Here is a 27,431-nt window from a genome sequence, read left to right as displayed (position 1 = left end):
CACACCTCGTATTTGGCTAAACTGATTTATCTCTCTTAAGCTGTGTATTTACTAAAGTCAATAGTTCAACTCCTATCATGTTCTCAAAATGAATTGGCACATCTCAATCCTATTTATAAACTATACGAAATGTTCAAAAAAGTTTTACCTTATATTCCGTCTCCCCACCCCCTGGAAGAAGAGTCTTTTTGAAATAAAAATCAAGATAAATGTGTGTACATTCAGAAATGGCTGTGTTTGGTATCAGACAATTATGTAATGAGCAGCTGGGCTCCTCTCCAGTTATATGGCCTAAGAGAAGCAGAGAAGGGTTACAGCTGTGTAAGGATGCTAAAAGATTTCAGGAATAGGAAGGAAAGAGTAACCAATTTGGGAGAAGGTAGCAACTTCTCTGGGTTGGGGTGGCGTAAACCTTCTAGGAGAGCTCTATTTTCTGTGACATTTTATAACCCTATAATTCTAACCAAGAGTTCCATTTCTTAAGAAAATAAAGGACACACATACCCTTCAATGAATGTAAACAGTTTTATTTAGAAACAGATAGGTACCTGTTTGCATTATAGAATATAAAACTTGGTTTACACTCTATAAAAAATAATAACCAGTATCCAAATTCAAGACAGCTAGCATTCACAGAACACACAATGTGGGTGTGTAGCTACTGTTCACCAGCCTCAGGCTTGATTTAAACAAAAAAAAAAAAGAAAAAAAGAAAAAGAAAAAAATCCAGGAGGGTCATTAGACATTAGAATACAAATGATAATTGATGAGCACCCGGCATCCAGAAGTCGCTGTCTTAGCAGATGGAGGCTTGCTTTCTAGGTGCATGACTTTAACATAAGGCCTGGGTTCTCTGTACCTAGTGACCTGCAAGGCTCTCCTGCCACACAATTTGTGCTGCGCCCTCTCCAAGCCAGGGCTGGTGGCATTAGTATTTATCCCTGGTCTTCTTAACAATACAAATGGGGAATCTGGAAGGAAGAGAATTTCCATTTCCTTATACTGGGGTTCAAAGAATGTATCCACTCTCAAGAGCTCAATGCAAAGGCCAGGGTGGGGTTACATGATATCTGGCTTTTTACCAGGCCAAGTAGCCCACCTTAACATGATTGTGGAAGACCAAAGGATACATCTAGGTTCAGATTATAATAATCACCCAGCACCACCTGAATGTATTATCCAGAAAGATATATGAAATAATAAAGGTTATATATATATATATATTTGTCTTAGTAACCTGAGGGCTAAAAACTTGGCATACATAATTCTTCTCAAAAGAGGTCCATGTGTATGAAAGGGACCAAAAAAAAGGCAGTTTCTTGTTATGTAAAATATAGGTGAGTTGGGAACAGAGGTGATTTCTTTAGCTCTTTCTACAATGTCCCTCTCTTTGATAAGGACTGGCAATGTTGATCCATGATAAACGTTTTTTGGCAGCAGGGAGATGGGGACATAGGAAGGGATGGGTCAAAGGCAGGAAGGGTGAGCAACGGTCCTCAAACCAAAGAGCCCTCTCATCTCTGAGCCTTAGCTCTGCCTCCTCAGCTGACACAGAAACAGGCCTGGTAGTAAGTGGTTAGCATTCTGAGGTATGAGGATCCCTGGTAAATTCAGCAGCATGTGGTTTTCAGAAATCAGCCCACAAGGTAAGAACACTGCAACCAAGCCCCTAATACTGCTATTGAACCACTGTCCAAAAGAGAAAGGGAAGAAAAAAATCCCCACCACAACAGGAGGTTCTAAGCTTTAAGGTGGTCCAAATCATCTACTTTATCTTAGGGTTTCTTAAGCGAATCCTCATTCAGTGACCGTTTGTTTCTCTCATTAAAGGCACTTTCAATGACACGATAGGAAAGGAGCACATTTTGACTGCAGTGAAAGCAAGATTAGTTCCTTGGAACACCTGGGGAAATAGGAGCTGAATGGGGCACTTACTGATTGAATAAAGACAGGCTTGAGCACTTCAATAGATGCACACCCAGAAAAAATCATGTGCCCTAAGAACACTTGGATTTTTTCTTTAGTTTTCCAGCTGTTTCTATTTCTATCTCTGTAAAGAGATCACACTCACTACTTGATTGATATTCAAGACACTGGCCCCAACTTTTCCCACCACAGCTGTGCTTGACAAAATTAGCAAACAGCTAGTCCTACAGGGAAGGGGAGAGAAAAAAAAGGATGAATGAAGTCAAGTTGAGTCAAGCTTTCTTATAGCATAGGGATCTGTCTTTGCCCAGATAACGCTAGGACCTGGACATGAAGCAACTGAATAGAACATATGGCCCCTACTACTTATGAAATATACTTTTCAATAGGCAAGTTTAAGTGTTATCTCTCTAAACAGAAACTGTGGGGAATATTTCTTCCCTTTTCTCTCTCCTGAACATTTCTTATTGATCTCAGGCTTAAACTTAAGTCAAACTTATAAAAAAAATTACATGGTAAGGGTTGAGAAAGAGTAAAGGGCTAATGTTTGCCTACAAGGGTAAGTTAAGGATGTTGATCCTTCATATCATACTCCCAACCAGAGAACAAATACAAAAATAAACACACATGTTATACATAATACAAAGTGTAAATCTATAAACACAAGTGTACTAATTAGAGTTGTTCCTCAGAAGCACGGTTTCCCTCCTGTCCCTCAGAGAGGAGGAGGAATGGGGACGGGATCATTTCTGTTACAACTTTTCATGTCTTAAAAAGTTTGTAATAACAGTCTCAGTAGCGCAATTTCATGTGAAACCAGAAGCTGTAAAAATAAATTACTTTTGAAGAAATGTGGGTTCCTCTGTCTGGAGCTCAGAACTCATCATGTCGTACTAAGGCCTCACCAAAATCTGTGGCCTGGCTGCCCACAAATAAATCATACTTGTCAACAATCTCCTCCTTGGTAAGCTTGCCATCCTGAAAGCAGAAAGAACAGTGAACTGAGGCAAAATAAAGTTCCCATTTCAAATTTAGAAACACTGCTATCATATAATAGGGGATCTAAGACTTGCCAAGGTTTAAGATTCTAATTCTAATTTAATTCTAATTAAATCTGGACTCAGTACTCATGGCCCATCCCCAATACACACATATACATACAGGGAAGAAAAGAGCAATTAATCTATTTCCTTATCAAGAAAGTTAAAAGGATGAAAATAATACAGCTGAATAGGTCAATGCCAGCAGTATGGGTTATTTCTTGGGAAGAAAATGCTCTCTTTTCAGCAAAATGTGGGACACCTCCCAGATATGGGTAAGAGATAGTTAACAAGAGCCAGGAAAAAGACTTCAAAGTGAATCAAGTCACTGTCTAACAGGGACAATGAAATCTGTTACTATCAAGCATAGTTTTCAACTCCAAAATGCCCTAGCTACCAATCAGATTCCAGACAGAACCCCTAATGGAGGTCCAGGTCTTATCTCAAGAATTATCTAGGCCAGATTCCCAAGGGATGACTATATGAGTTTTTTTTCCCTCATGTCTCAGCACCTGGCTACTGAAGAGACTGAGCAAGAACTCAAAACAGATTGACCCTTAAAAAGGGTCAATGATAAGAAACTACATAAAAACCAAAAATTAATCTAAATAAAAGAACATCAGAATTCCAAAATCCCCCATAGACTGATTTTCAGTCTGCTTTAAGGACAGCATTCTCTGAAAAAGGTGACAGGGCTCAGTAGTAACAACACTCTTTCAATGAACCAAATGCCGTCTAAGATAACTGGTCAAGGACTGATGCTGAAGCTCCAATACTTTGACCACCTGATGTGAAGAACGGACTCATCGGAAAAAACCCTGATGCTGGGAAACTGGGAAAGACTGAAGGCAGGAAAAGGGGACGACAGAGGATGAAATGGTTGGATGGCATCACTGGACATGAGTTTGAGCAAGCTCTGGGAGTTGGTGATGGACAGGGAAGCCTGGCATGCTGCAGTCCACGGGGTTGCAAAGTCAGATACAACTGAGTGACTGAACTGAATTATAATAGAGAAAAAATGATTTATAAGCTACAACAAGCATACTTAATTTAAGAAGGAAATAATCAGCTTTGAGTAGGCAAAGTGAGCCTGTAAAAGGTAAACGAACAAAGGAAATAACAACAAAAAGGCAAAGAAAATTTCCTGGAGTTCCAAAGACAGTGGATGAAGCATGCTGGGCACAGGTTATATCCAGAGGCTCTTGCTGAGGCCTAAATTCCTCCAATGCTAAGAACATTGGGCTAAGGGATTTCTAAAATGAGAGATCACAGAGCTAGTGCTGCCCTGTAAGTTTCAGTCGCCAACTTAACTCCACAGCAGACTTAGACTAATTAAAATCTTACATGCTCTATGTACGTTAATAGGAATTTTTTAAGCAATCCCCTAGAGACAGACTTGGACCACGGCTAGATTGCTTGGGCCTGGTCAGACTTACCTTGTTTTGGTCTGATTCATAGACCAGGTGCCTGGCTTCTGCCTCAGCGTGGTCATAATCTGAGGGGAGTATCCAGTCTTTGGTCTCTTCCTTATCCATCTTCCCATCACGGTTCTTATCTCGAAACTCAACAAACTGTTCTCTCTCCGTCTTGACCCACTCTGGCTCATCAGCGTTTCCGTCGTGGCTGTACATATCACCTGTATGAACAGACATCCATGCATAAGATGGGCGTGTCTTCTCTCAAAGCCTGCCCCATGCAAAGCTGATCTGACCTTTCTTCCTCACTCATTAGTTTGGAACCTCACAGAAGTTATACGGGTATTTTAGGTTGGAGAGACTTTATGAAGTAAGGCATTTTTCTGACGATCTTGCAGAAAGAATATTTCAAGCTATTGGTCTTGAATGATATAAGCAAAGAAAACTTTTAAAAAAAGGCAGAAACTGGGATTTCAGGTGGCTCAGTAGTTAGGAGTCCATCTACCAATGCAGGGGACATGGATTTGACCCCTGAGATCCCATGTGCTACTACGGGGGAACTAAGCCTGAGAGCCAAACTGCCAAAGCACGCTTGCCTAAAGCCGGTGCTCCACAATGGGAGGAGAGTCACCACAGTGAGAAGCCCGTGCACTGCAACTAGAGAGGGCCTGCGTGCAGCAGTGAGGACTCAGCACAGCCATAAATAAATATTTTTCAAAATGCAGAAACAAAGGGAGATGACTAGCGTCAAGAAAGGTAAAGACCAACTTTCATAAGACAGTTGTTCCCTGTGTTCCACTTCACTACAAGGCAGCTAATTAACCTGACCACTAGTTTTAGAAAGATGTGGTTGTAAATCCTCAGGAAAACCTGAGAGATGTAAAAGTGTCTGTAAATGTAAAACAGTCAAACTGTCTACAACCAATGTCTAAGTATACTTTATAATGTATCTCTTAAAATGATGGGCATTGTCTTATGCTAATTTCCATCACATGAACTGTGAAACAATTTGGTCAACTACTTGGTAAGAGGCAGCTCTTTTTTTTAAAGCAATAGGAAAATCTTGAAATTATTTTTGAGGATAATAAAAATAACTTTAGGGACTTCCCTGGTGGTCCAGTGGTTCAGATTCCATACTGGGGATGTAGGTTCAATCCCTGACTGGGGAACTAAGATTCCACACGCCAAGAGCGGCAAGGCAAAAAAAAAAAAAAAAAAAGAAAAAAGCTGTACTTGAGAGAAACTGCCTTGAAGGTATAGCATCTAAAACAAACAACTGGGAATTCCCTGGCAGTCCAGTGGTTAGGACTCCACATTTTCACTGCCAAGGGTGGGGTTCGATCCCTGGTTGGGGAACTAAGATCCCACAAACTGCATGGCATGGTCGGAAAAAAAAAAAAGGACAAAAGGAAACAAATTAAAAACCCTCAACAGAAAATATGAATAGAATACAGTGGAAAGGAAAGACTAAGAAGAATCAACAACTCCTGGTTGCTTATTCACCCAAGTGTCTCTTCTGTTCTGTTCCCTAGTTCCCTAATGCCAGTCTAGGTTCCCTGCAACTCCTCAAAGTCAATTCCACAGGGCCTCTGGGATGCACTATTTCAGTGCAGTCCACTACAGCAGCCGCTGGCCACATCAGGCTATGAGGAAAGGAAATGCGGCTAGTCCAAACTGAGATGTGCTACAATGTCAAATAAACTTTTGAAGACTTGTGTGAAAAAAGAAAAAAAATAACCCTTGATAATGTGGAAACTGTAGTATTTTGGAATATCAGATTAAATAAAATACACTTTTGAAGTAAATTTCATCTGTTTCTTTTCATTGTTTTTGATGTGGCTAATAGAAAAGTTAAAATTACACTTGGGGCTCACATTCACATTTTGATTGGCCAGTGCTACTCAATACTTTATCATGACCCACCATTCCCCACGCTGGTCTGAGTTAATGATGTGCTAAGAGTCGACCCATGGGGTAGATTGTTTTTATTGGTGAACATATCTTTCAAAGTTTCCCAGCTTCTTCTAAGAAAAACACTAGAAACAGACTCACCAATATACTCCTCCAGATCAATGAAACCATCAGCATTCTTATCTATATCTTCCATTGTTTCCTAGACAGAAGAGAATAATTAGATCTGATATCTGGATAAATTAGTTCAGGCAATAATTTAGGACAAGTAACTGTGCTTCATTAAAGTAAACACACACAGATATATGTGTTTATGTATATATAATCAAGTATGGTTAAACCATAGCAAAGCGTGTAAGCAACAAAAAGAGAAAGTTTCCATTGAGAATCCTCGCTCTCACCCACCTGTACTACTATATCCTTCATGTAGTCATACTCCTCAGGGTGCAGAAAAGCTGTGAATTCTTCCTTTGTGGCAATGAGGTCTCCATCCTTGTCTGCCATTTTAAACCTCCGCTCATCTCTAACCATCATCTGCTTATAGTTAAATCCATCATCAGGGTCTGGATCATCTAGGAAACAAAAATTTAGGTCAAATCTTAAAAGACTTCCAGAAAACATGAAAATGTATGGAAATAAATTTCCAAGAACAATAAACCTAGCATGGAAGAATTAACTTGGTTACTCAGGAAAACTACAGCAGTATAAAGACATTCAGGTTTGGTGATCAAAGACTACAAAGTCAGGTCTGAGTTGAATGTAAATTCAACATGGAACCCTGGCTCTTGGACTATGTGATCTGTTACATAAATGCTTCATTGTTATTGATATTAAGGCTAGTAGAGGGATTCAGTTTTCTAGTTATATCCAAGGGGCAGTGGTGGCTCTAAAGTCACATGGTCTGGGTCTGAATCCTAACTCTACCTCTTCTTAGCCATGTGACCTTGGACAAGTAACAACTGTGCTTCAATGCACTCATCTGCAGAACGGAGACAGTAACAGAGTTGGCCTCACAGGATTGTTACGAGGTTAAATAAGCAAATAAATAGAAGTTAAGTGCCTCAAACAGTGCTTGGCACAGAGCTGACTTCTAATACATATTAACTATTGCTGTTTATGAAACATTATTTAAGTATTTATTAAACATTAGGCTCTCATTAAGAAGCCAGATATCAAAGGCCTTCTATCCCATTACAGGCCATTTGGATTCAATACCAGAACAGCGCCACTCTGAAAGGTCACATTTTAGTTTCTTTGGTAAATTCAGAAACATACCATGAGATACAAGTTCTGTTCACTACCCCCACTTCCTTCATTTTTATAAAATTCTAGAAAATGCAGACAAATCAAGTTACAGAAGAGAGATCAGCGGATGCCATGGGACAGGGCACGAGGAAGGTGAGGACTATAAAGGGACACAAGGAAGCTTTTGGGGGTGATGGAAGTACTTCATTACAGTGAGGGGCTCACTGATGCATACATATATGACAAAACTCATCAACTGTGCATTTTAAATATGTGCAGTGCAATAAATTGTATGTCAATTATACTTCAATAAATCTGTTACAGAAGATAAATATTAGATTACAACCAAATTGAATTTGGACCTATCTGTTAAGATGTTGAACTGCACAAGCAATAGTTATTGTGGCTCAGCTAGTAAAGAATCTGCCTGCAATGTGGGAGACCTGGGATCAATTCCTGGGTTGGGAAGATGCCCTAGAGAAGGTAAAGGCTACCCATGCCAATATTCTGGTCTGGAGAATTCCATGAACTGTGTAGTCCTTGGGGTCGCAAAGAGTCGGACACGACTGAGCGACTTTCACTTCACTTCATGAGAATCTAGAAAAATGAACTTTAAGTTGCAAAAAATGTGAAAGAGTTAACGGCAAAAAGGGGGGAAAAAAAAACAAAACTTTTCAATCTGAGTTGCTATATGGACCAAAATAAGATAACATGTGAAGATATTTTGAAAAGTAAAAGACACCACATTAAAGGTAAGAAATGATTGTTCTCAAAACATATTGATCAAATAAAAAAGGATATAGCACTAGTTTTTATTAACAAACAAACCCACAGGGCCCCTTACTAACACTACACTATTGACTTTTGATATTGTAGTTCAATCTTTCCATACTTTAAGTACAGTAAAAAAAAAAACAACAATAAACTACTGCTCTATTTTGAGAGTTGAGCAACTTGAAGCTTCATTCTTTGATGAGGGTCAAAATTCAGTAATACAGTTTACTGATTAAACTGGGGCTTTGGGGACTCTATGTGTATACTCAAAGCCATAATAGATTAGAGACAGAGAATTTAAGGAAAATACTACCTTACTCAGATACTAAGTCATTTCTTCTAAACAAATAATCAATACAAACTATGTAACATAAATAACAGAAGGCAACTTACATATTAAGAGTAGATTCTTAGCTGAGCCTTTCTTTCCTTAGGTAAAACTTGGTGACTAGAATCACATGCACATATATATGGATGAAGAAGAAAGCTACAGAACTGTATTTAATGACTAAACTCGCATGCCTATCATCACTGCTCAGAGTGCCCTATCTATCCTAAGCACCAGCTTACTGGGCCAGCTGGCTTGCACAAAGTGAAGGGTAGGTTCGTGATCTAGTTTCGGTTTTGGTGTAGGCAGGGCATATCTTAGCATCTCATATTTTACTTGTGGCAGAGATGGGGTTAATGTTCCTTTTGTGGAAAGCAGATATTCATTAAGGCAGACCCTAAGTAGAAGCGGATTTATACCTTAACTCAACTGAGTCAAGAACACATTTTTACAAAAAACTCCTCAGCACTTTTGGAAGGCGCCTCCTTACCCCAGCACTGTCCACCCCTAGGCCGCCAGGGAAAGATGCCTTATAAAGACATTGTTTCTCCAGCCAGTGCTTCAGCTTATACAGAGTCTCAGTGAGTAGAAATACTCATTACATTGAATCATTGGCCCTGTGAGGTAACAAAGTTCTCAACAGATTTGTATGCACATAATCATAAAAAGAGTTTAAAACTCCTTCTGGACAGTGAGTGCCTAGGTCTGAGCTGAGATTTATTAACACATCATTCTGTTGAGATCACCAATGGCCTACCCAGTGCTTTGTATTTATAATTAATTCCAAACAAATCAGGAAGCTCTGGGTCTCAGCCAGAAAGCAAGAAGCATGGGTATCTCTCTATCTGCACTGACTTTTTAATACACATGTTCTTAATTGGGAGAAGGATATGTTTGGTTCTTGGCTAAGTGTCAAGCATGAGAGAGATGTGGCCACTCTAGTCTCAGGAATGAGAACAAGCCCCATATAGAAATAAAAATCTGTTCACCAGAAATGCATGCAGTCCCGTAATTAACATGGACAGCTGGTTATCCAGTGGGGGGAACAGACCACCATACATTCATTGCTTGTTAGTCAGTGATGGAGAACGCCTGCTTCCACCCAGAAATTTACTTAATTTCCAGAATAAAAACGCAAGAAGTAACATTTATACATTCTTATCTCATCTCAAACTGTGACCACGTACAAAAGAGGACTATCACTGACAAAAACACCCTAAGTCATCAACTCGGTAAGATCGCCACCTAGCATTTAACAGCAGGCAAGTGGAATAAGTAAAAGAAAATTACTAACAGGTGGCCCAAGCATACAAGCTACCAAATCAACAAAAAGCAATCAAAGTCACATTGATTTGCCTCAAAGTATTTGCAAAGCAGGCTAATAAGCTCATGTGTCAGAGAAAACAAATGGGAAATACTCCTTTCTAAACTTCAGTAAGCAGACATACTGAAATAGTTAAATTTCATCAAGGAAAGCCATTAGATTTGATCTTTACTTTAGCAAGGGAAGACAGTAATTTTCCTCCTATTCTTACCAGTTACAAAGAAATCTAATTTGCTTTAAATTTCAGGTCCAACACTTTAATGTGACCATGTCAAGAGACATCTCAAAGCCTCCTGCTTTGCATTGTTGGAACAATGCAGCCTTTTGAACGAGAATTTACTCCAAAAATGGTCTCTTTGAGGGATGACAGCCAAGAAAAAAATGGGGAAATATATCTGAAATGCTAAGACATAAAAGATGTCAGACCTTAGAAAATCAAAATAAAACAAATTTAAAAAAATACATAATATACAAATTCAAAATTAATAAAGTGAAGGAGAATCAGCACAGTAAACTAAAATAAGCATAATTTCTTCCTTTCCTTCACTGCTTGACCCATTTGTTTCTTTGACTCAAGACCATGGTCTCCATCAGGCTGACACCTTGCCCCTTACCCAGGTAAGTGCCATAAGTCACGTTTCTGTACTCATCCCAGGAGATTAAGCCGTCTTGATTCAAATCAAACTCCTGCCATTGGTTTTCAACATTGTCATATATGTATTTCTTCTGGGCGTGCTTAATCCAGGATTTCAGCTCCCCCTCCGTCACAAACCCATCTTTATCCGCGTCTATTTTATCTACAATCATTCTACAAGACAAAACAGTTACGTTTCAAGGTGCCGGCTCCACAAGGTTTTTTCCCCCAGAGAGTAGGGACCTACCTAAAACGTAGCCGTAGGTGGCATTTTTATACTCCTCCCAGGAAACGAGGCCGTCCTCATTGAGGTCATGCCCCTTCCACTGCCGCTCTACGTCCTCGTAAATCCAGCGCTTTTGTGCAAATTTAATCCAGTCTTTGAGCTCATCCACAGTGACAAACCCGTCCTTGTCGCCATCTATTTTACTTACAATCTTTCTGTAGAAAATGCAGAGAAATCCAGCAAGAGGTTAAAAGGACACAAGGCTCTGGACTTAGCCAGATGTGTGCTGTGGCCACGGGTGTTGCCCAGGGCTAAAGGATGGAAATAAAAATTGTCTCCAAAACAAAACTGCCAGATGGGCAACTGAGAATTTTTCCCTTGAATGCCTGTTGCTGGTCTGAAATGAGTCATCCAGGTAAGACAAGCACAGTCCATGGCTGGTGTACTTGGAGCCAAAAGCAAGCTACAGGCTATCCCTTCAGACGTAGGTTTCAGCCAGTGGTCAGAATTTTGGAGTGAATATCCTTTCCTATCTGCATTCTCCACTCTTAGTATCAAACAACATGCAAATTTTTATATTTGTTCTTTATTGCTCTTAGGAGAATCTCGATTTCTGGGTAAATAATCACAACCACTGACTTGGTTTTCTAAAAATTCAAAAATTGTAAACAGACTTTTTAAAAAGTTCAGTTTTTTTGTTTTTTCAAAAAACAACCAAAACACTTTTGTTAAAAATATAAAGATAACAAAAATAGTTCCAGGATCACTTATACCTAAAGTCAAGATTTTTTTTAAACCCCAAAATAGATACAGAGACATAAGCATGCTTATACATATTTAAAAAAACAAAAGGCTAGCAGTTATTATACACTATATTGAATTGGATTTTTACATATAACCACAAAAACAGAGAGCTCTGAAGAAGTAATGTGGTAAGAATGTACATCCTTGATTATGAGAATGTTAATAAGCTGAGAGGGTTAGGGTGCAGATGATAAACCAAACTACAAAGCTAAACTACAAAGCTAAAGAATGAATATACTTTGCTTTTCATAAGCTTCTTTCTTCCAGTGCTGTCATATTAATGACAGACATTTTTAAAAGACTTATTTAAGGATTTCAAAATATGTGCATGATATGAAAACTTCTGTTTAAAGATGCAATTGCTTACTTATAGAAGCTAAGACTGCCTATGTAAAGTCACAAGAACTTTTTTTTTTAATTTTACACACCAATTATTTAATGGCCTAAGAGCAGCAACATTCACTGACTACATTCTTTAAGAGAGCCAGGAAAAGATCAGGTAAATGCCCCTTGGCCCTTTGTAGGGAGGCTCAAGTCACAAGAACTTTAAATCAAAACTTCTAATGGAATTGACACAGTAGAAGTCCATTATGCATACTTATTTCATCACATGGAATACTTTAGAAAGAATTCAAGGGTCAAGAATTAATAAATAATTTTTCTGTTAAAAAACAAAAAAAACTTCTAATGGAATTGAAATCTTGGGATACTCCTATGCTCTATTATTTGTAGGATTGAAAAAGACTGTCATTTGGTAGCTAATGTCGTTTCCCAGTCTGTGTTCTTCTGATGAATACAACATTGGAAAGTGATTAGAATCAGAGAATATAATTATGTGACACAAATTCACTTTGATATTGATTGATACATTGTTAGCCATGATTGTCTATTACTTAAATCCTGTAATTAACAAGCATTTTCCTTCAGAGAACCTTATAATTTTTACTCTAAAATATTTTTTTAAAAAGGTAAAGCAGGAAGTGTTAGTCACTCAGTTGTGTCTGACTCATTGCAACCCCATGGACTGTAGCTTGCCAGTCTCCTCCGTCCATGGGATTCTCCAGGCAAGAATACTGGAGTGGATTGTCATTCCCTTCTCCAGGGGATCTTCCCGACCCAGGGATCAAACCTGGATCTCCTGCATTGCAGGCAGACTATGGTCTGAGCTACCAGGGAAGCCCCCTAAAATAGTAAGAAGTCACCTCAAATGTCCCTCTGTATCTACATGGACATGGGACAAAAATTTTTTTGCAACCTGAATCTGTAGACTCTTAACAATACTAATAAATCAGCTTTTCTTACTTTTTGGGGGGCTGTGCTATGCAGGATGCAAGGTCTGAGTTCCCTGACCAGGAATAGAACCCATGCCCCCTGCACTGGAGTGTGACATCTTAATCACAAGAACACCAGGGAAGCCCGAACAGATTAAGTTCTACCTGTTCAAAAACCTCTACATTATATATAATAGAATCCAGTTTGTGTCTGAAAGGCATTGGCTACCAAGAGTTCCACTGTCCTATTAAGAAAAAAAAGGCAAGGTATTTATTCCCAAAAGAAAATTTTAAACTATTATTAATAGCCTAAAGAGAAGGATCACTTAGATAAAAAGGCATATGACTCTTTAAGATGGGCTTTTCCTAATGAAGTTGGCTGAATGCTATTCTATTCATACCAACAGAAATATCCCAAATGGTTCAATTCAGACGTTAGCAAACTTTTTCTGAAAGAGTCAGATAAATATTTTTCACTTTGTGGGCCACATATCGTTTGTCTCATATTTTAAAAACAACAATAAAAATAACCACGCAACCATTTAAAAATAAAAAAGCTATCCTTATCTTTCTAGTTATTCAGCCTGCAGGCAGTTGTCAAAGTACACTGGAAATGGGCACGGCTTATTTTTGGCATGAAGCTCTAAACTCTGATCTTTAAAAAAGTCCATGTTAATTTATAAAGCTAATGGTATGGTATTTCTATGACACTGGAGAACCCTACAAATGCATGATGCCACTAAATAAGCATTTACTCTAGGACAGACACAATGCACTTCAGTGAGTATTATGTCATTTCTAAGAGGTGACATAAGCCTCTACATTTCAAAAGGCGTAAAGCCAAATCCTTTGGTTTTTTAAGAACCTGGGTCAATAAAAGGATTCCAGGAGGGTTCAAAATATTCCAGAAATTTTCAGCATGCAAAATCTTATACATAGTCATATATTTGCACTTTAGCTTTCATTAGACTGCCAAAGGAATTGGGCCTGTGACCCAAAAAACCGCTCTACTTCATTTCTATATCAAAATAAATGAAAACTTTACTAAGGACCACCACCTCAAAGTGGATAAATCAACATTTGAAGGACACATAAATGAAAATTAAGTATATTTAAACTGCTTAGGGGTGGGGCAAGGTTGAGAATATACATACAAGAAAAATGTTCTTTTTGTCAACATTATTCATAACGAAAAGAAACTAAAACCTGGATGTTAAAATTGTTTTTAAGTGCTTCCCATAGCTTTTTAGATATTATTACTAAAGATTTAAAAATAGTAGTGAATTTTTGCAACTAGAGGTATAAACAATGATCTTATTTCCTAATAATTACTGGCCTCCTAGATAGATGGAAAGGGGAAATTGTCGTACTCAACCTCTGGTGTACAGTCACATACCAAACAATGTTCAAAAATGCCATAGTAAGCTAATTTAAAAGAAAAAAAAAGTTCACTTGGAATTCTTACTTTCAACAGTATATCACCTTATTAACGGGCTATTTGTTATTATCTCCAAATCTGGGAGAAGCAAACAGTACTTGGTTCATTCACACATTCCATGAAAAACATCATTTAAACCATCTTATTCTTATCAAATATGGAGTCTGTGCATGTGTCGAACTTTTGATGTTTACTGAGGACTAAAAAGAACAATTTTTTTCTCTACTGAAGGCTGTTAGCAGAGTAATTCCAATACCTCCACAGGGCCAGAACACCGCTTGACACCAAACCTAAAGGCCCTTCATCATTTGACAGTAATTCTGCAGGGACATGTGCAGACCAAAATCTAGGCTGGACATGCATACTATTAACAGGCAAGACATGAAGACTGAGAACACCCTCATGCATCCCTATTTTCAGCTTGGAATGTTAGCACAGTTAGGAGATTAAAAGTGAGCATAGTCCTTCAAAGCAAAAAACAATCTAGCAGAAGACTAACTCTGATACGCCTGTTTTCTCTATTTTCAACGTTCTGGACAAATTTCTCATTCTACACAGCAAAATCTTTTGATTACCTCTGTCAGTGTTTAAGAATACTGTATCCTTCAGTTGGCAGATAACTCACTGAAAGAATAAATTTATTTTGAAGTACCACTCAAAGCAAACCCTACAATGTCTTCTAATCATAGCACTATCCATGGGAAAAATATTTCTGGAAATTCCTCTGTGGTATAACTTTTCAGACAACTCTGTTAAATTTAGTTCAGAAAGCTACACAGATGGTCACTATTCATTGAGGAGAAAATGTTCACCAATTAACCTGCATTTCCTTAAAAAGCAAGGCTTTGAAAGAACTAAAAAAGACATTCTCAGACCCTCAGTTAGAAATAATCAACTGGAATTCTATCAAATCAACTATTTAGGTAAAAAGATGCCTTGGGAGAGAGCCACAGAAACTGACGATGGCCCAGCTGTTCACTCCAAGAGCAACGCATACTCTGGCATTAAGATCACAACTTAATACAACCTTTTGAAAGCCAAGGTTGGTTTGGTATTGCTTTTAATTAAGCAAATACCTGAGAATGAACCAAAGAGGGTGAAGGACATCCTTGGAAATCATAAACTACCGAAATTAGTCAGTCCAGGGGTCTAATTCACAGTTTATTAACCACTCAAAGACTTGGCATGGTCAACAACATAGAGGTCACAGATTGCTTTTAAAAATTAAAAGCAACAGTGTTGAGAAAATCCCCATGTAATGTTCCTTTGGGATCAAGATGATGCGGCTTAAGCTGAGCCCTATATATCTGGCACTTTAATGACTTTGTTTTGTAGAATGAGGTAAGAACTGTTATTCAATGGAGAAATGAGGAAAGAGATTAAATTTTAATGGTAGCAATTCTGTGGTTAGCTTTCAGCAGATGTAGTTCAGTACAGCTTTACTGGGTGACTGAGATAGAAGAGGAAAAAAAGAATGAGTTGATTTATAAAGAAAGGTCATTATTCTAACTAGCCCTCTGAGAGCTGGCACCTTACCCAAGTCTTTCCTTGCTCTCTTCTGGCGTCAGCTGATCAAAGGTTTTTGCTTCTTCAGCACCCAAGAAGGCGTCGTGGTCATAATCAAAACTCTGAGCATCATTGTGAACTTTGTCGCTGAGCTGAGGTTCATGATGTACACGGTCCTTCTTTTCTGTGGGCTTGCTCAAGGCAAAGGCTGTGCACAGGGACAGGCACGTAAGAAACTGCCGCAGGTCCATGCTGATCAGACCTTAGAGAAACAAAGGGAGTTCCCTCAGTATGCTCAGTAATTCAAATTAAAAGCTCAGACCCAGGAAAATTATTAATTTGACATTATCCTAAATATAATTATTTAACCCATAAAAAAGTATGCTAGAATATAAGACTTTCTAGTTTTACTCTGAGAAATTTTCACCACTTTCCTTCATCTGATTGTAGGCTGACAAGGAATTATAGGAACAAGGAATTACAAGGAACATCCATCTTATAAGCAATCTCCCTTTATGCAGACACAGAAAACGAACCTGTGGACACAGAGGGGATGTGACTGAGCGTGCATACATGCACATGCTTCTGAAAGCTTATCAATGTTCTTTCTCATGCTATTCCATCAAAACACCCACATTCATATACAAAGATGCTTTAATCAATGATGATATTTTATGATTAAAAAATGAAAAAGGAACTAAAAGAATTAGTAAATACATATTAAACCACCACGAACACCACAAAGTAGATATAGTGACTGTTACATTCCAGAAAAGTTTATGAAAACAACAAAAGCATGTTGCAAAACTAAGTCAAGATTTCATTTATATAAAAAGCAAAAATCAACTAACCTCTCCGGGTTGCTTATATTTGTATAAAATATAACATATATGCATGAAAATGGTGTGGAAAGATAAACATCTATCTATAAATAGCAACAACCCCCTTGGCTGAAGAAGAGATGGGGTTGGGGTGGTGAGGCTGGGACAGAGTGAACTTTAATACTGTGCTCTGTGGTGCAATCTTCCTTTTTCTAAATGAGTACGTTACCTTTTTGTGTGTACTTTTTAAACAATATGATAAAAATTATTTTCATTATTAGGTAGCATACATTTTCAAGTCATTTCTCCCGACTGGAAAAGGAGACATATTTATTCTTAAGGAAAAAACATATTTATTCTTAAGACACAAACGCTATTTTTCAAGTAAAATAACACTGCCCAGGGAAAAAAACACTCCAAGATACTTCAATAATTGAGCTAATCAATCAGACCAGTGGAACAGTAGAGACAAAATTAGATTCAGTGGCTCTCTCAAACATCACAGTAAGTATGTCTTTATTTCAGGACAAAATAGAAACTTTCACTGCAAACTACAAATAATTCTTTAGATAAATAAAATTCTTTAGAGATAAGAAATGAGTTTTATGCTATTATTGTGACATATCCAAATGATATCTATAATGTTAAAGGCTTACAGAATCAAGTAAAAATCAACAGTCACAGCAACAGTATCTTCCTTGTGCCTATTAACAAGGTGACCCCACATCTAGGAAAATTTTATAAATGACTAATTACATCCCCAGAATAATAGCCTACCAATTCTTGCATAATGCCCTGACAACTTTTGCAAACCCCCATTGTTAAAATATAAAGTAATGCTTAAACCTGGGAACACTATCAGGGCTTGGGAGGGAGACTGTGTAACATATAGAAATGTAACAGATTGACTCACTGTGATTTAGAGGAAAAACTACATTTAAGATTGAGACCTAACATCTTGATAAAGTGATAAAAAAAGAATGTCAGAGGAAAAGCCAAGTGATTCAGTTTTATCATTTATCCATCTCTCTATCCTTTCCCTTTTCAATTAAACTCAATCCTGCCCCTCTACAGGTTCCTTCATTCTGTCAATCAATACTTCTCAGGTCTTCATAATCCAAAATCAGTCTTTCTCAGACCCCACTATTTCTTCAAGTGTGCTCTTCCCTGTTCCTTCACTCACACGGTGTCCAGGAACACTTGTCTCTTTCCACACCACCTACTGTCTTCCCGCAATCTGGGTTTCTACCTACTATTGATCAAAGTGCCTAAAAAACATCACCAAGGACTACCTACCAAAACAATGGTTTCACCTTCATCTCTCTGCAATGGGCAATGAAAAATTTGTACTTTAGTAGATATTTAAAAATATACTTTTTGTGCCCACATATATCAACTCCTGGCTGTTCGTGCTTGTGCTTACTAGAGTTTGACTCTCCCAGTAGTATTTGACTCTCATGGACTATAGCCCGCCAGGCTCCTCTATCCATGGAATTTTCCAGGCAAGAATAGTGGAATGGGTTGCCATTTCCTCCTCCAGGGGATCTTCCCAAATCAGGGACTGAACCTGTCTCTCTTACATCTCCTGCATTGGCAGGCAGGTTCGTTACCACTAGTGCCACCTGGGAAGCCCCATTGGTGGTTAGAAACTTTAACAAAAGGACTCTTGTTTTACGAATACAGACACTAAAAAAGACTACCAAATTTATTTAAATCCATATATATAAAAATGTCCAAATAGAAACAAAGGGTAACTTCCAAGACAAAGGACATATAATGTCGAAAGATGTGAGAAAAGTATAGGACAACTTATACAAGGCTCCTGAAGAACCACATCAGCAGTTATTTCTGAAGCGTCTCTTTTCAACCAAACTGAAACCAAGTCATAGAAAGCTAACAGACCCTTCTCTTTCTCCATCATGATAGCTTGCTTGTATGACTTTTTACCGCATGATCTAGATGGGCCTGACCAGAGGTTTATCAATTTTGTCTACCCTTTCAAAGAATAGAAAAAAAAAAAAAAAAGGCTCTTGGTTTCTTCTATTTTTAAATCTCTATTTCCTCTGATCTTTATTATATCCTTCCTTTTGGTTGACTTTACCCATCCTCCCTGGTAGCTCAGATGGTAAAGAAGCATCTGCTTGCAATGCAGGAGACACAAGTTCAATCCCTGGGTCAGGGACAATCCCCTGGAGAAGGGAATGGCAATCCACTTCAGTATATTTGCCTGGAGAATCCCAAGGACAGACCATGTGGTTGCAAAGAGACACGACAGATCGACTATTTCTTTCTTTCTTTCTTTGCTGACTTTAGCTTTTGTTTTTTCTTCTAACTTATCTTAGGTGGTAGGTTAGGTTGTTTGAGATTTTTCTTGTTTTTTCTCTTTTGAGAAAGGACTGTAGCACATGATCTAAAGGTAAATTAATGGTTGTGAAAAATACATCTTCCCACTTCCATTTTTCAAATAACTTGCAAGTTTCTCTCACTCAAATTCTGCCCCTCCCTCACCAAGGGTAACATTTAATTGTTGATACTGTTCAGTTGCTAAGTCATGTCTGACTACATTTAATGTTTTTTCTTAAAAGAAAAATAAAACCAGAAAACTAGACCTGCACTGTCCAGGACGAGAGCTACATGTGGCTACCAAACACTTAAAAAATGTGGCTAGTGTGAATTAAGGATGTGGTGTGTTACACTTTATGATAAAAGAACGGTACTTTTGTATGTAGTGGATTAAATAATTAAAATTAATTTCACATGCTTTATTAATAACTGTTGTTGTTGAGTCGCTGAGTCATGCCTGACTCTTTGTGACCCCATGGACTGTAGTCCACCAGGCTCCTCTGTCCACGGGATTTTCCAGGCAGCAATACTGCAGTGGGTTACCATTTCGTCCTCCAGAGGACTCTTTCCGACTCGGAGATGGAACCCATTTCTCTTGCATTGGCAGGCAGATTCTTTACTGCTGTGCCACCTGGGAAGGCCCTTGTTTTAAATATTCAGGAATCTGACCGGGGATTGAATTCATGCCCCCTGGCAGTGGAAGTGCAGAATCTTAATCACTGGACCACCAGGGAAGTCCCTCACCTGTAAATTTAAGCCACATATGTGGCTTGTATTATATTTCTATTTCATTGTGCCATGTTAGAGACATAAATAAAGGGCTAGAACAGAAAAGGTACCAAGTTATTACCATACTTTTGCACTATGTCAGCCATAATGGTCTCCTACAAAGTTATTTTCATGAATTGTTCCAGTAAATTTATAAGGAGAGAAAGGTAACAGCATAAATTTGAATTTCTTTCAGTAACAATGATAAGCCTTAAGAATCAGTTTTACCCACTCAAAAATTTTCTTGAGAGCTTTAAATTCTTGCCATTTCTCCCTTCCCTCCCAATCATTTTTAATAAAAATGCACTGGTCACAGAACAGTTAAAAGTAAGTTGTTTCAGGGAAATTTAGAGGTCTGGATTAAATTCAGCTTCTCAAGAACATTAACAATGAGTGAACCCACAGTTATTCCAGTTGACCAAAGACCCATTGCTCAGTGTTAACAGTAGGAGAAATGGGCGTGGTGGTAAAATTCCAGTTCTGTGAGTTGGATATTGGGGGGGTGGGGCGGGAAGCATTCCTCTATGGTGCAGCAAAAACAGAATCTCAATGCTTAAGTGTCTACTTCAATTGGGAATTGACAGCAAGAGTCTGATAGCAATTTAACTATACTAAAGTTCTTGTTATAAGGTCTAGGAATTAAAGCCACCTGGGAATCTACCTGACATTCTTCACTTCCAGCCTTTAGTACCACCAATGGATCATACTAAGTTAATAACAGCACCTTTCATGATTTGATGAGAGTTATAATAATGACAAGCTATTTATTCAGCATTTCTCTAGCAATCAATGGAACAAACTGTTCATTAATACATTCTAATTAAATCATTTGTGTGACTGAGGGTATACATTTATAAGCTAGCCAAGCGTATAAAAGTGCAAAATTTGGCTGTAGGAGAAAAGCTTTGAAACGGCTATTACTTAGGTTTCATTAATTCTATAACCAAAGCAACCCAGTGCAAACTTAAAATTTTTCTTGCTACAGAGTAACAAAAATTTCCTTAAGAAATAAATTTGAGAAACCCTGGGAGAATAAAGGTTTCCTTTTGGCTGATGAAACTTCAATAAATTGTTAACTGCCAAAGGAAAGCTATGTAAAATGTAGGGGCAAGAGTTTTGGTTCTTGGTTGTAATTTTGCTATGCATATGTAACACACACAAAATTCTTGGGAATTTGGTAGTTATTTTAGCTCAATCTTCCTTCAGCGCCAAATGTAAATAAACAATTTAAAATCCTAGATGCAAAGACCTATCTACTATGATCACTCCAGCTGCAAGTGGTCTCTATATAGGCCTCTAAAGAACTTTATAGAACTTCTTTGTACCACTCCACAATAATGATCATAGATTATCTTAAGTTGTCTCCTTCACTCCTCTATGGATGTACTTTAGGAAGGCAGGGACCTCAGCTAAACATAAATTAATACTCTTCTATAATCCCTAATGGACTTCCCTGTGGCTCAGTAGTGAAGAATCTGCCTGCCGACGGAGGAGTTGCTTGTTTGATCCCTGGGTCGGGAAGATCTCCTGCAGAAGGAAATGGCAACCCACTCTGGAATTCTTCCCTGGAAAATTTCAAGGACAGAGGAGCCTGGTGGGATACAGCTGAAGAGTCAGACATCCATCATCGTAATCTCTAACACTGTGTCTTGTGCCCTTCATATACTAACACATTTTACTGCATTAGTTGGACTGCACTTGGCAGCAATATAGCTCCTGCCTGCCACGTGCTCCCCATTCCCCAATTCCCCTTACTGGATCTGGTCATCAGTCGGCAACAAAAAAAGTGCTATTTCAGCTGTCTTAACTCTAATACATAAATTACAATATCAACAACAGCCATATTTAAGAGTTCATAGAAAGACTCGAACTAGGACCTTACGGCCTAGCAAGCATCTTCAATGGGTATTCCTGGCTACACCTCTGTGCTTCCAACACCCCTGGCTCAACCATGCATGTGCCACACACAGAGGAAAACGTATGTTAAAATCAAGGTACTGATCTCTTGTACCGATGCAATGTACAGAAAATACTAAGTATCTTTTGACACATCACTGGATAAATGGAAGCAAGTGATTACATTAACAGTGATGATTGTAAGTTTACTAGCCATTCAGGCATACTCAATTCATCTTTGTTAGCTCGTATTTCTCCTAGTGATTCTCAAAACAGTCCTGTTGGATACCCCTGAATCCCTGTAAATCTCAGATTTAGGCTAAGACAAACAAACTCATCTTCTCTCCACACAAATACAATTTACAGGCTATCTGTGGAGCCGTAATAGTACTAGATATACATAAATTCTTCAACAATAACCATCGTTTCGTCCTTGGTTAACTAAATCTACCAAATGATGTCAAACGTGCATTTGCCTTGTGTCAAGTGTCACAATCCTATGTGTCAGAAATCCTATGGTTCTCTATCTCTAAGCTACAAAAACAAATCATAAGAAACCTTATTTCCAACTCATGCTTATTTTATGGTTCATGCCAGGAAGTGACTGCAACTCAATTCTCAAGGACATTATTCTGGGACTTTATACACTTAGGACTTCAGATCAAAACTCCTACTAAAGTTTTAGCAGGGGATCCAGGGGGCTTTTTGCCTTGAAGCAAAAGCAGCTTTCGGAACTGAAAATCACTCGACTCGATAAGGGTAGCTGTAGGGAATTAAGTTGACTTGTGAAATCAGCATGCTAAAAATCAGAACTAGGATCTGGTGCTAGAAGCAACGAAATCATGTAAAAATACAGTTCCTTACTGGAGTTTTTAAAACTATTTTCCGTCGCTGATCGAGGAATGAAGCCAAACATGCTAGAGATATCCGTCTTTTCTTTAAAATTATACACAACTTTTTAGAAAAATCACATAGGGTCTGCATGCTTTCTTCCCCTCTAGTTTCTACACCCTCCAAGTCAGCGAACACGACTTTCTTGGCAGATGCAGATGTCCTCTCGGGATGTGGCCTTGGGGCGGAGCTGGCGGACACAAGCAGGCCCAAGCGTGGGAAGTGGCAGGGAGCTGTAACAATAACGCTATGTGACTGCCCTCCGACCTTCAGGAGACAAACAAGCGTGACCCTTTAGGATGAGGGACCTGGTGACTGGCGGGGCTCAGGGCCAGAGGACGTGGCAAGCCAGGAACAAAACACTACCCCCACAGGACGCAGCGAGGGAAGTCTGAGCTCTCGGGGCCCCAGGCCCCTTCCCAGAGCGCGCGGGAAGGCGAGTGGCGGCCTCCAACCCAGGCTGCACGCCGAAGGCCGGGCAGTCACGAGCAGTCAGGCCTCAGAACCCCGAGAGGGCAGAAACCGGGACCCTGCGCCAAAGAAGCCCTGCCGCGCCGGGAGCAAGGCCCAGAAGACAGAAAGAAAGTTAAAAGGGAGGCGGCGGCGGCGGAGGGACTGTGCACCGTGGTACCTACCTCCTTCCGTCGCACCCACAGCCCAAGCTCCCGCTGCCGCCGCTCTGCCGCCGGCTTAGCTCTGGCGCGCAAGCCCCGCCCAACCGGAAGCGGCTCCGCGCCCCGCCGCTGTCCTCCACGACGGCAGCCTCCAGACCAATCATCAGCCAGCCCGCCGCTTACGCGCAGCTTCCCCAGGCAGCCATTGGCCCCACGCTTGCGTAGTAGGGATTGGCTGGAAAGCGCCACGTCTCCGTGAGCGCGCCGGGTTGCGTGGACAGGATTCCCGCCCAACTCCTGTTCTGGGCCGGGTGCAGTTGGCGGGTTATAACCCCTTGCTCAGGTTGGCGTGTGGGCGCGGCTGTGTGGCCGCTACGTACCGGTTCGCAGAGCGTGACTCGGCCTCCGCAGGGCTTCTTAAATTACCCTAGTTATCTTCATGCCCACAAGAAACCAGGGCCGAATTAATTGAATCAGTCGCCAAGTGGGTAGGCCCACTTCTTTCCCTTCAGCTCTGCCGCCTTAGATGGGTACGTACCCTGTGACTACCATCATCTAGATGTTTCCAACTGCCCGCCCTTTCACATCTCTCTGTGGTGTGCTTAGTCGCTCAGTCCTATCCGACTGTTTGCGACCCCATGGACTGTAGCCTGTCAGGCTCCTCTGTCCATGGGGATTCTCCAAGCAAGATACTGGACTGGGTTGCCATGCCCTCTTCCAGGGAATCTTCCCAACCCTGGGATCGAGCCCAGGGCATTGTAGGCAGATCCTTTACTGTCTGAACCATCAGGGAAGCCCTTCACATCTCTAGAGTCTTTCATTATTAACCGACAGTGAGCTCGTTTTCCAAATCCTCTGCCTTGTGAATGACAATACAAGTCCCCAGTTCACAGAAATCCCAGTTTGATGTTAGCTCTGGAAGTCCTTCCTGACCTTGCTAGGCATAGCAATTCCTCCTTTATTTACCTTAAAACACTTTGTATCTTTGGTATGTATGTTCATGCATGTTCAGTCATGTTGCACTCTTTGCAACCCCATGGACTATAGCCTGCCAAGTTCCTCTATCCATGGGATTTCCCAGGCAAGAATACTGGAGTGGGCTGCCATTTCCTCCTCCAGGGTATCTTCCTGACCCAGAGATGGAACCCTCCTCTCTTACACCTCCTGCATTGGCAGGTGGGTTCTTTACCACTAGAGCCACCGGGGAAGAACAAATTTTGCTATAAAACGTTGTTTATCCATTTGTCCTCCAGACTAAGCTCCATCAGAGAGATCTGCCTTTATTCATCTTTGTACCTGAAGCTTTCAGCTTACTGCCCAAAGTAAATGCTTAATAATGTTAAGTGAACTGAATGGGTGGAACCCATATGATGTCCCCAGTTGAAGAGGAACACAGGAAATCATGAACTTATTCATTTTCAAGTCATGAAATTAGAATTAAATAAGGATAGCTCAGTTGGTAAAGAATCCGCCTGCAATGCTGGAGAGCTCAGTTCGATTCCTGGGTTGGGAAGATCCCCTGGAGAAGTGATAGTCTATGCACTCCAGTATTCTTGGGCTTCCCTTGTGGTTCAGCTGGTAAAGAATCTGCCTGTAATGTGGGAAACCTGGGTTCGATCCCTGGGTTGGGAAGTTCCCTTGGAGAAGTGATAGGCTACCCACTCCAGTATTCTGGCTTAGAGAATTCCATGGACTGTACAGTCCATGGGTCTCTCAAAAAGTCAGACTTGACTAAGCGACTTTCACTTGCTTCTCTAAGGGCTACTTCCTTTGCAATGTCAATGGAATATAAACCTATTGTGTTCTTAGCACATATAGCCTCTATAGTTTAAAATCCAGTTGAGACAAGTAGTGTGCTCATGAGAAAGTTAAATACAAAGCAACTTAGTTTACTTTAAACATCAAGGTGAGAGGTTGACCAATGCTTTGGGAAGGCGTGGCCATAACCCTTGGTAACAGCCAGAGAGGGCTTCTGAAGAAGGTATGACTCAGGCTGCACTAAAAAATTCCTGAGCACTATTTAGCAAAAGGAATAACCGGAAAAGGGCATGTAGGGGACAGAGTAGGAGGTAAATTCTTGGGTCAGGTTGGGGATGAGGGAGATTAAAAGAGGGGATGGGGAGGGGAGAGCCTGGGTTCTGAGGAGCCTGAGCTGAAGGCAGTGAGAATTGTGGGTCTTCCTCTGAAGGTTTCTAAGCTTGTGCCTTTGTGGCAAGTGGAATGAGGTTGAAAGTGTTCTCTCAGGGAGATGCATCTCCATACAGGTTAACTATGGAATAGGCTGCATCAGGAGCCACTTTAAAAATTATTTTGAAAATGCCTCCTTGAAGTCAGGCACTGTACTAGGTGCTGGTAAACCCACAAAGAATAGGACATGGTCCCTGCCCTCAAGGAACAGATGCCTAGTGGAAATGCCACCATCTTGGAAGTGTCCTAGAAGAGGCTGGATAAGGTAGTGGGACTCTGCCAGAGATGGGGCACCCTTTAACCCTGAGGTTTCCTGTGAATGAGGGTTTGGCCTAGGCAGAGCAAGAGAAATGCAAATGAACACTTGTATACAAAAGAATTTTAAAAAGTGGGAATAAGAATTTCCTGGACTTGGTGACTGCTTGGAAGAAAGAAATGAAAAAGGAGCACTCGAAAATTTAAAGTTTTAATTGTAGGAAACTGGGAGAATGAGCTAGGTACATGGATGATAGGGGAACGGAGTTGAATTAAAGACACGATGAATCTAAGGTAATAGGAGAACAGCTAAAAAGAATGAACCAGTAGGCTGGAGGAGATGCTTAAGGTCATTGGCTAGGCAGCAGCTGGTGGAGCCATGAGAACACATGAGGTTTCTGAGGAGAGAAAAGCAGATTAAGCCTCTGGGGAGCCCTCAAGTTAGAAAGCAGGTAGAGGAGGAAAAGGACATGAGGGCTGACACACGTTAAGAAATATCACCATAAAAAAAAAAATAAAAAATAAAAAAAAAAGAAATATCACCATAGCCATACCCAAGGTCCATCTAACTGGGGGGGAAGCACCAGAGGACTGTTTATGTCAAATAGAATAATGTCAGCCTCAGAAGGCTGATAATGTTCTTCAAACATCCTAGCTGTTCTCATATGGTGCTACTGAACATTCACTCTGCAAATGTATTATTTCCTGTATGCAAGACACTGTTCTAAGCACTGGAGGTACAGCAGTGAATGGACAAAACTCTCTCTATGGAGTTCTCCAGGCAAGAATACTGGAGTGGGTAGCCATTCCCTTCTCCAGGGGATCTTCCCTGACCCAGGGATCAAACCCAGGTCTCCTGCATTGCAGGCAGATTCTTTACCATCTAAGTCAGCAGGGGAGCCCCAAACTCTCTCATGGTGTCTATATTCTGGAATGTGGCCTATAAACTATATAAGAAAGCAAAATATATAGAATGAGAGGTGGTGATAGATGCCTTAGAATAAAATAAGGCTGGAAAGGAGACTTCCCTAGTGGCTCAGTGGTTAAGAATCCATCTTGCAATACAGGGGATGCGGGTTCGATCCCTGGTCAGGGAGCTAAGATCCTACATGCTGAGGAGTAACTAAAGCCCGATGCTGAAACTACTGGGCTTCAGTTGCTCCAGAGCCTGCACACCACAACTTGAGAGTCTGTGGGCCACAATGGAAGCTCCCTCATGGTGCAACTAAGACCCAATGCAGCCAAATAAATTATTTTTTTCAAAAAATAAGGCAGGAAAGGAAAAAGGAAACGTTAGGACCATCAGGAGTGGTTTGCAGTCTTCAAGAGGGTAGCCAGAGAAGGCTTGTGAAGAGGATGACACATGAGTATGAGTGAACATCTGAATTTGCTGAAGAAATCCCAGGAAAAGGCAATAGTGAGAGCAAAGGTCCTGAGCTGCTGAAGCCTGCTTGGAGTGTTTGAGCAACAGCAGGAAGTCAGTGTGGCTGGCTAAAGTAATTTAGGAGAGTAGAGGATATGAGGTCAGGGAGGTCATAGCAAGGAAGGGGGTGAAGATGAGAGGGACACCATGGAGGGCTTTAGACCATTTTAAAGTCTTTAGCTGCTACTATGATTGAAATAATGTGGAAAAGACTGGCTGTTTACCAAACTGTTTCCTCTTCATCCTGTGACACAGCTGTACTACATTTCCCAGCATCCCCCCTCCCGGGATATGGCAATGTGACAGAGCTCGGGCCAAATGATGTCCACTTCTTCCAGTACTGGCCATGCAAACCTGCCACAAGCCATTCTCCAAGCTCTTGCTCTTTCTA

General features: G+C 40.2%; 1 protein-coding gene across 2 annotated transcripts; it reads right to left on the bottom strand.

Annotated features, from left to right (window-relative positions):
* Positions 1 to 506: 506 nt before the first annotated feature.
* CALU (calumenin) lies at positions 507 to 23,299 on the bottom strand. Of its 2 annotated transcripts, none has more exons than XM_065938719.1 (7): positions 23,197 to 23,299; positions 15,873 to 16,104; positions 10,845 to 11,038; positions 6,698 to 6,864; positions 6,434 to 6,494; positions 4,403 to 4,602; positions 507 to 2,904 (listed from the first exon to the last, which is right to left on the bottom strand). In XM_065938719.1, the coding sequence occupies exons 2-7, from the start codon at positions 16,091 to 16,093 to the stop codon at positions 2,800 to 2,802; spliced, it is 948 nt and encodes a 315-aa protein (XP_065794791.1). In that variant the 5' UTR covers positions 16,094 to 16,104; positions 23,197 to 23,299; the 3' UTR covers positions 507 to 2,799. The 2 variants fall into 2 exon arrangements, with proteins under 2 accessions (XP_065794791.1, XP_065794790.1); XM_065938718.1 differs by lacking the exon at positions 10,845 to 11,038 and adding an exon at positions 10,578 to 10,771.
* Positions 23,300 to 27,431: the final 4,132 nt, after the last annotated feature.

This window comes from Muntiacus reevesi, chromosome 6, assembly GCF_963930625.1.
Source record: "Muntiacus reevesi chromosome 6, mMunRee1.1, whole genome shotgun sequence".
Lineage (NCBI taxonomy): Eukaryota > Metazoa > Chordata > Mammalia > Artiodactyla > Cervidae > Muntiacus > Muntiacus reevesi.
The sequence above is the reverse complement of the archived record's forward strand: the minus strand, read 5'-3'. Positions and strand labels throughout refer to the sequence as shown.

Coding starts and splice junctions, on each gene's coding strand:
- CALU (XM_065938719.1), bottom strand. CDS start 16,093: ATGGACCTGCGGCAGTTTCTTACGTGCCTGTCCCTGTGCACAGCCTTT. Junction 6,495..6,697: donor TGAAGGATATAGTAGTACAG/GTGGGTGAGAGC, acceptor TCTTCTGTCTAG/GAAACAATGGAAGATATAGA. Junction 2,905..4,402: donor ATGAATCAGACCAAAACAAG/GTAAGTCTGACC, acceptor TTCTGCTTTCAG/GATGGCAAGCTTACCAAGGA.